Raw genomic sequence first — 9,600 nt, 5'->3', positions numbered from 1 at the left:
TGAAGAATTCCCAATTCAGCTCCTTCTCACCACTATGGTTTTCTTGACACTACTCTGAAAATGTGAGCAGTGTTGCCTTCTCTGGCTTGAGGGAGAGACCTTCAGGCCTCTCCCTCAAGGATTTCTTCACTCTTCCTTGGGTCTAGGAGTCCAAAGGCTGTTTTGGGTGGGTGTAAACCCACAATTCTGTAGGAAGATTCATGTCCATACATTAATGTGATTTTTAAATTACTGTTAAATTAGATCTTGGCTTTGTTAGACTTACTGCTGTTGGGCTGCTACTGCCACCTCTCCCTACTCTTTTTCCCTGCCCTGCGTTCATTTAAATTCCCTCCAAGTGTCATTCTCAGATGCATCTTCTCAGCTGGCACAAGGCTTTCAGAAGAACCCAGCTAATGGGAAATGGCAACACAGGGATTTTATAGCATTTAAACTGCACAGACCTGACTTTTGCTTTCATAACTTCATAAATCTCTTAAATAGCCCACTGGAAACTTCAAAAGCTGGAATTCTTCAGCAAAGTAGGGCACGACGGCGGCATATGATGCAAAACTTTCTTAGTCTTGCATTTTAGGCTAAGCTTTCCTCTACAGCAAATACTCATTTACCTAAGGAAATCACTTGGTGGAAGAAACAGGCCAAGGGCACGGTAAGCTTCCTGTTACTCAGAGGGAAGTATATTTTTCACATGTGTTTTGAGGGAGGGCACCTTTAATGTTACCTATCTGTACCATAGGGAATGCATGAGCACTCTTGCCCTTCTTTGTCTTCAGAAGCTGTGTGGGCTCAGCCACTCTGCAGCCCTGGGCAGCAGATGATCTGTGTCCTGCGTGTGTCCAGCCTCACAAGCACCTGACATCTGAAGACTGCCGCTGGGATTGTCACAGGCTCCACAGGCCCCTGCTGTCCCAGCTGCTCTGCCATCTCTGAAGAATTTTGTGTGCTTTTCCAAAGCCAAGAGATGATGTTCTCGTTTGCTTGACTGACATAATTTTTTTTACATGGTTTTGTTTCTGTGGATTTTCCATCCATCCTTTTCCCTCACTACCCGATAACCAAGAGCTGACCTTATGGATTAACTTGGTATGGAGGAAAATATTTCTCTTCAATTGAGAGGTAGACTGAGGCACACAGGAAATGAGCAAGTCTGACTGGAACAAGCCCTGCACTTGATCCCACACATGCCAGCACAGGAGCAGCTGCATCTTTGATGCTTATGGAAATACCAGATGGTGAGCTTGGCTTTAACCTGTTTTCTTCCCTCAGAGTTTTCTTCAGCTATATGCCTCTGTGATGGTGGATTTATTTCTTTCATACAACCTTGCATTCTCTTTACTTTGGTCAGATCTGAGCTGGCTAGTGTGCAACACTCAGCTCTTCACTATGGCCTCATTTTGTTGCTTTTCCAATTTAACTAATTCTTGCCCCAAGGAAATGCCATTCAATGCCCTAAAAGAAGAGTGACCCATATAACATATGTTCTGTGTCCTGGGATGATGGGCTTGGGAGAGAAAGAGCCAGAGTGATAGGCTATCATATTTGTAGAATATTCCTATCATATTTACAGCTTTTCTGCCTTTTTTTTTTTTAATTTGACACATCCTGAAGCTGGGATTTTTTTCTAGTGACTAAAAATAGCTACAGTTCTGAATGTGATCTGCATGTGGCAATTGAAGAACATACCTGGAGATAAAGAAGGAAGAAAGGTCTCCAGCCAAGCCCCAGGTTTGCAGTCTGGGAGGTGGGCTGATTGTCTGCAGTGGTTAAATCCCACGGCTGGGTCCTGTGCAAACTGTGTTTTGTAGGAGGCAGCCCTGGGAGACCTGCAGACAGGGAATTACTGTAATCCAGCCTGAATGTCACGAAAGCATGGATTAATATTTCATCTTCTGACTCTGACTGTTGTCAGACTCACTTTGTTCCTGAGCAGGGGCTGTGATCCTCAAAAGACAGTGTTGAATTAAAGATTAAGCCAGTGTTTTACTTGATGGGAAGAGAGCATTTCTCTGTGGAGGATGGTGACAATGCGGCTCTCACCCAGCGCTGCATGTGGGGGTTTGGATTTTCCCAAATCCAAATGACAGAGCAAAGCTGCAGCGTGCTGCTGGGGATGGTGTGAAGGGAAGGATCCCTGGCAGCTGTGAGCCTTGTTAATGAAAGTGACACTGGTAATTAGCTAAAGGTGAGCAAGAGGCACTGAGCAGCTCCAGGAGATGCCATTGGCTGCTGTATGTGAGAGGTCTCATCAACAGTGAGTAAAAGGACAACGAGTACCTGCTTGGAAAAATGGAAGCTGCAAGAAACAAGCTTGGGTCAGCAGAGAGCCCAGGTGAGAGCCTTCCCCCAGGTCAAGGATGTGGCAGGGCATCCCTCTTCACTGGAAACAACACACTTAAGCTGCCACAGCTCTCTGCACGGAAACCAGTTTCAGGATGAATGATTTATATCTCTGTAACCACAAACTGCTTCTGATTGGTTAACTCAAGTGAATATAAGCCTGATTAAAATCAACCCAAGAGAGTTTGTGCACATTAGTTCAGCTTAACTTTTCAGTTAAAATGGCTCAGTTGGGGTTTTTTTGTGTTGTTTTTAAATACAGACCAGACCTTGCCATGTTGCCTGGCTATCTCTTCTTTGGACAGCTGACATACAGCACTTTTCCCTTGGCTTTCTCTGAGCACAGTATCCTAGTCAGTCATGCAGACTCTCATGAGGGCTGGAAACCCTTCAGAAGCCTAAAAAGGCTCTTGCAGAAGACCTGGGAAACCACAGGCAAACATTGCTCAGTGTGCCCATGAACATAAAAAAAGGATAATGCAGTCAATCATGTGAAGAATAAACAACACATTTTTCAAAAGCCACAGATGAGAAACTGATTGTGTAAAACACCCACAAAGTACATTTTTATGATCATGTTAGTGGAATTTCTGTTTGCTAAACAATTTTTTGAGACCAAGACAAAGGAAAATTATTTTAATAAGGCTGGTCTGTTCGGTTCTGTTGCTCACCAAATATTTTATTTCACTCATATGAATACACTTAGGAGGCTGCAACTGCAGCTTTTTGAAAAGGATACCAGGCAGTCAAAGACCACATTTCCCTTGCACAGAACTTGGGTAAATGCTGCATGACTACTATTCCACTAGACTTCCCTGTGAAAGCAGCCAAGCTGATAATAAGCATGTCTGCTCTCAGTACAACTGTGTTTGTATATTCTTTACAAACACTACTTCACTTTGGTTTGGAACAGAACTTATAGTGGGACTATAACTTAAGCTCCCTATTCACTTATTGATTTGTGTCCCATTAACACTCTGACACAAAAATGCAGAACACCCCCACACTACTGGCTTCTGCAAAAAGCTGGCTTCAGTATAGTGGCAGCAAACACAAGGAAACCTTAACTCCCTGCTGCTGCATGTGGTGTGAAAGTAAATATTTTATCACCTTTGTCAGCAGAAAGCTGTGCACAGAGGCTCAGGAAGCACCTTTGGTGGTTTACACCTCTCTGAGCTGACTTCAGTTACTATGGCACCAAGAGCAAAAAGCCTACTGGCACGCACACACATGGAGAAGAGATGTTCCAGCAGTTCCTGGGCCCCTTTCCTGATCCACATTTACAGGAGCTCACTGCTCCATCAGTGCCTTGTGAGAAATCACTGGATGCATCCAGGACAGCACCCGCAAGTGCAGATTTTGCACATCTGCCTCTGGAGGGTTTCTGTTCCTTTTCTGTCTGTTTGGGAGGAAGGGCTTGGGCAAAGAACAAACTGGCATTCGTGTGGGAAGCTGCTACAACAGGAAGGGGAAAATTAATAACCTGAATCCATTTTCCCAACCTCTTCTGTTTCCCTGAGAGACAACTGAAACAGGAGCATTTGGCCCACTAATTATCCACAAACCTGAGCACAGTTTTATAGATATAAAAGCATCCAAAACCATTGTAAATTCAAATGTGCCAAGAGAAGTGGCAAATTTAAACCTGACTAGGCAAAATTAATGTGCATAACAACTTTAATTATCCAGTGAAGTACAATTTTCACATAATCCCCTGCCTCTTCTCATGCAAGTGCTCCATAGTGTTCAGTGAAAGGGCAGCTGGTCTGTTTTCCCTTTGTAGCCTCCATAATATACCCCAAATTATTTGTTCCTCTTACAGAAGAATTATTTAATACTGGCTTTTTGAGAGATGGTTATCATTAACATATATAAGTGCTCCACATTATCACTAGGAGGTTAAGAGGCTTTTTATATGTATATGTGTTAATAATATGTGTTAAAAAATTTAAATTATGTATGTATCTATATATTTTTATATGTATCTCATTATTACTTTATATGGGAATAGTGTTTACGTGTGCCTGTTATCTGCAGGTAGTTTTATAGGTATGGTTAAGTGTAATACCATGTGTAATTAAAATTACTTAATTGTATAGGTGTTTATATAGGTGGGGAAGTGATTTGGAGCATCCAGTTTGCCCAGTCTGGGATATCCATATTTAGCATTATAAAGCACATCTCAGTCTCAGCATGGACTTGGCTGATATCATTTATACTTCCCAGTGGTCAGCAGCTCCACAGCCAAAGCAAAAAGGGTCCAGAGTTCACAAAGTTTTTCCATAAATGCTATATTTAGCTGTACATAGGAATTCACCAAACAGAAGAAAATTCCTGCTCTCCAGAATAAGATGAGTTGGCTCTTCTCATTTTCCAGGCTTCTTTTCTAATTCTTTGACAGCCTGTGATACTTTTGGAGGTATCTATGAATACTTTTTGGTTTTTTTCCTTACTTGGATGATGCCCAGCACAGTGGCTGGTATTGGGTGACGGGGAAGATGGTGCCTTCCAGGAGCAAGGCTACTGGGAACCCCCATGCTGAAGCTCTTCCTTATCAGAGATGAGAGAACAATTTTAGAAAATGTTGGGAAGCAGTTGGACTTCTACTTTCCACTGTCATTGTCATTAAATCTCTGTTAGTACAGTTACTGCAGGACCAGGTTGGCCCATGGGACTGGGAGCTTCCTGGGAGCTCTGTGGTGAGATAATCCCAGGGCACCGAGACAAGGAATGGCTGTGATGGCAGACACAGCCCCCGCTCCAGTTACAGCACTGCAGGACATTCTTCCCACTAATGTTCCACACTACAGCCTGGCACTGAAGGCAGGTAGAAAACCTCCCTCTGCCCTAGGAATTAATGCTCCTTTTCCCTCTGAGGAGCATCTTTCTGCAGCAGCACCTTTGCCTTCCCTCAGGGGCTCCTGCTGCCAGGAGGTGCTGCCAAGGGTTTGCTTGCTCTTTTTCAGGAGGTAAACTGTGCTGCTTGAGTGACCAGGAGCAACCTGAAGTGCAGCCAGTATTGCCTGGCATTTCATAGTTATGGATCTCTTGGGGGAAAAGAAATCCACAACAAAACACAGATCAAGCCACTCTATTTGTGCTGAAACCCAACAGAACTCAAATCCTCCTTGGCAGCAGCAGCTCGAGGGGACAGATGGCTGAAAGCAAGCCAGATGTGCCTTCTTCTTCTCTTCTTCTTCTTCCTCCTCCTCCTCCTCCTCCTCCTCCTCCACTGTGGTCCCTTTGCCACAGGTTTCAGGAAGTGTTTTGTGGGAGCTTTTCCTACTGCAACCTTCAGACAGGTAAGATAAACAGCAAGTGAGGGGTGCAGCCTTTAGGGTGAGGACAATGATGAAGAGGGGAAGATAGCAGGAGAGCAGTGAGGCAGCAGGGGAGGAAGGCAGTGAGGACACAGAAACCTGTGGCCTGCACTGCCAAAACTAGCAAGTGCAAAGCTTTACACAGATGCCCCAAGTGGAGTCACACTCTCAGCAAGGATACTGGGAGACCACCTGCTTGCACCAGAGCAACATGGACACAGGCCAGCAAAGCAATGACTTCTCTCTCTGAAAACCTGATGGGAAACAAAAGCAATAGTTTTCCTTAACTCCTAGGGAAAAATTCAAAAGGAGTGGAAGTTAACCCACAATAACTCCAGGGAAACCAAGCTGCTTTTAGGTGATGCTGATGAGTCTTTTGGTGAAAGTGAATGGACTTTTAGATCCACTGGAAAACAAAAGGCAGCATCCCCAAACCCCTTTGAAGAATGAGAGTGCCAAACAAGTTTAACATCTTGGGCCTCTTTTAATGGAAATATCACATTTATGCACATAAACACAGTAAAGTACAAAGGATTAGAAAATAGGCTTAATTTCCAGCCCCTAATTCTAACATACTGTTCGTTAATCCCTGAGTGCACCTGTCAATTGTCGGTCTCTTGCAGGTGGTACTGACAGTGCAAATTCAAGTGCTCAGCTGTAGCACAGGTTGCCTTTCAGAACCAAATCTGAGGGCTAAATCTTCAAAACCCTGGGTTGGCAGTAAACAAAAATTAACAGTTAAACCATTCAATCCAGTGTACCAATTTGAAATCTATCCTGATACCTTTGCCACAGCCAGCCAAAAGATTGTCCTCCAGCTTTCCAAAGAAATTAGTTCAGCTTGCATTCTTGTCACCCCAAAGCCATTACAAAATTGGTGCCTATGAATTGCACAGCCCTGATGCACTTGCAGATTAAAATGCTATTCATATTCCCAGGACTGGGCAGGTGTATTGGCAGGTGCATATTCCTCCAGCTCTGACCTAGGAGGTGCCACCTGGCACTGCAGTCTGGCCAGCACAGAAGTACAAAGAACAAGCTGTGTGGAAAAATCTTTGTTTCCCACATCTGTCCTAACCCCTGTCAGACCCCACAGACAGGAAATGGCAGTGCTGATCTGGGCTTCAGTTTTCAATCAACTGAATTTATTTCTCCCATGACATGCACAGTTTCATTACAAATTCAGTGAGACTGTGGCCAGCCTTTGTGTGGTGGGACTGAAGGATGGAAAAGTTTTCCCTCTCTTTAATTGAGGGGAGAAACTGGTGACAACAGCAGCAGCTGCTGGGGTCTGCCTGGGCTCCAGCAACACCTTCAGGAGGCCACACTGCAGCACATTTCAGTTCAAATGTGTGCAAAGCCTGAGCAAATCCTTACCCTGAGCATGTGCTCTGTGCTGTTTGCATTGGACCTCTACTTCTATAAGCGTGATCTTTCTTCAGCAAGCAGCAGATTTACAGCCCTTCCTGACTAGAATCTGCCAGGGCTTGGCTTGCTGTTCAGGCTGACTGCTGGTACAACCAGAGCAATCCTTAATGGATCTTTAAAGGAGCACAAAAACCTGCAGCAACCCGTAGGAACTGCCACTTGGAGATGCACTTCCATGCTAGGGAAGGTTTTCTCCCGGTGTGGAGACAGGGGGTGAGGTACTGCCCTCCTCGGGCACCCAGAGGTGTGGTACCTAAGCTTACAGCGACATCTGGCCACATCAGTGGCTGAGCTGCCTGGTACTGCACCTCTGACTGGGTATTCACAGCCTGTAGCTGCACTTGACACCTGGGAAAGTTGCTTGAACCTCTGAAAGCTGCATAATATTCTTGTCCTGGCTATATTCTGGAAAGGCTGACAATAAACCTGGTGAGTTTTTTTAAAAAGAAACTTAAATATCTACCTAAAAAATATCCACTGTGCTTCACCATCTCCCTTATTTCACAGTTAAAAGCAATGACAAAATATTCCCTGAGACTAAAAAGGAGACAACAGAAAATGGAGAAAGGGAAATCTATTGGAGGAGGCATATCTTAGGTGATGGTGGCAATCAAAAATTGTCTCATCTTCTATATTTCTTCAAAGAAAGAAATTGTCTCATCTTCTATATTTCTTCAAATCACTCCCTGCACCTGATTTATACTTGCAGAAGACGTGAATACCTCAACTGCACATATTTCATATTAAGCCCTTTTTAGGTTCAACAGAGCAAACAATAGCATTAAGAACTGCATCCATACAGACTGTATAGACCTGTACTTAAAATCTGTTTACTGGAGTAGAAATAAAGTGCTTAGTATATCCAAAACAATTGTAGACCTGGATTTTCACTGCCAACCAACACTGTGGTAAATTTTAAACTTTTAATTATTACTATAAACCCTTGCAATATGTCTACCTAAGGAAGAAGAGGGAGGAATGTCTAGTGTCAAAAGCACAACTCCTTAATTTTGTCCGTTACAAAATGAACAAACATAAAATACAACCCTTTCAAACATGTGTTTCAAGCTGTTTCACAGTCATTCACCAGGAGCTGGAAAAACAGGAATCCACAAGAGGACTGCACCACTTAGAACGTCCTGTCAATAGCAGACCAGTACACCTAGTAAGTCTTCCAGCTCAAAATACCTTCCTGCTCCACCATCAGACTTGCTGTGGCATAGCCCTTGCTGTATTTCTGCTCCCTTCATGCTCCTGCCATGACTCAGTATTCCAGCTCCATGAGCAGTGGGCATGCACAAAGGCATTCAGTCTGTTACCTTGCTGGGATAACAAGACTAGCAGCTCAAGAACCTTCTCAGCAGCTACCTCCAAATCAGGTCCTGCTCTGGGCAGGAGACACCTGCCTGGGCTTTTGAGCCTCTGCTGCTCTATTCTTCTCCAGCTCCTCTGCCTTCCTCCGCTCCTCTTTCAGCTCCTTGTATCTCCATTTGGGAATCTGCAGATAGGGGTCCTCCTTGGCGCTGCTCCTCCTCCTGGCCTTTTCTGGCTGGAAGGTGGGCGGAGGAGCCTTGCTGACACGGACTTTGGGGATGACAAATCCCGGCCGGACGCTGCTCCGTCGAAGCAGGTGGAGCGGCAACAGGCTTGCTTTCCTTGTGGCTACTGTGGTCACCTGGGACATGGCCATGCTGATGGGCTGCAGGCTGGCTCGACGCTCCTTCTTCTTGGGGACCACGGTGACTCTGGAGTTCTGGAAGAGCTTCTCGTAGCTGCTAACGTGGTCTTTGTCTTGAGATCGGATCTCCTCTGCTCTCTGCTTCCTAAGGATTTCCTGCACTGCCAGTCTGCGTTTCCCCACACAAGGTGGGCTGCCTGGGCACACGGTCCGGCACCCCAGGGCGATGAAGGGACTTCCCAAACTTGTTGTCACCTTCACCATGTGGTCAAGGACCCCATCCTCTTCCGGGCCATAGAAAGACCGGAACGAGACAGCTGCCCTTACGCACTCAGAAATCTTCTGCAAACAGCTTTTTGGCTCTGCAGCCTTGGCAAGAAGTTCCTTCATTTTTGGCCATTCTGGTTTATATTGATCAGAAAACTGTTCTGGGCATGGCCTGTCCATCAGCTTCTGCATGACAAAGGCAGACTCTGATCTTCCTGTGAAACAAGCCCATTCCCATGAAGTCAGTCCACGGCTTGGGTCAGTTGCATGAACATTTGCCCCTCAAAAGAAAAACAATTAGTATTAATTAATTAAAACACCCATATTCCTGTTATCAGAAGTGAGTCAGGCAGATCCCTACAAGAAAATGTCACATAAAATACACAATAATATTTGTGTCAAAATGAACATGCAATAAGGATAGATCTGGTTCCTGACTTTATGAACTCCTTATGTATTTAAAACAAGGTAAAAGACATTAAGACTGCATATATGAAATTCTCTTAAAATTACAAATAATGAAATAATGAATTTCACCTGCATTTAATCTTGACTGCCATTTTAACATCC

The 9,600-nt window shown here is 44.5% G+C and overlaps 1 protein-coding gene across 1 annotated transcript in view; it reads right to left on the bottom strand.

The window, feature by feature from the left end:
• Positions 1-8,264: 8,264 nt before the first annotated feature.
• Positions 8,265-9,600, bottom strand: part of ANKRD33B (ankyrin repeat domain 33B) — a gene marked incomplete at its 5' end in the record, with an annotated part of 42,526 nt that continues 41,190 nt past the window's right edge. Inside the window, one exon of the mRNA XM_031058264.1 lies at positions 8,265-9,311. Coding sequence (XP_030914124.1) covers positions 8,461-9,311 — 851 coding nt within the window. The remainder of the gene's footprint in view (positions 9,312-9,600) is intronic.

Source organism: Geospiza fortis, unplaced genomic scaffold, assembly GCF_000277835.1.
Source record: "Geospiza fortis unplaced genomic scaffold, GeoFor_1.0 scaffold281, whole genome shotgun sequence".
Classification (NCBI taxonomy): Eukaryota; Metazoa; Chordata; class Aves; order Passeriformes; family Thraupidae; genus Geospiza; species Geospiza fortis.
The sequence above is the reverse complement of the archived record's forward strand: the minus strand, read 5'-3'. Positions and strand labels throughout refer to the sequence as shown.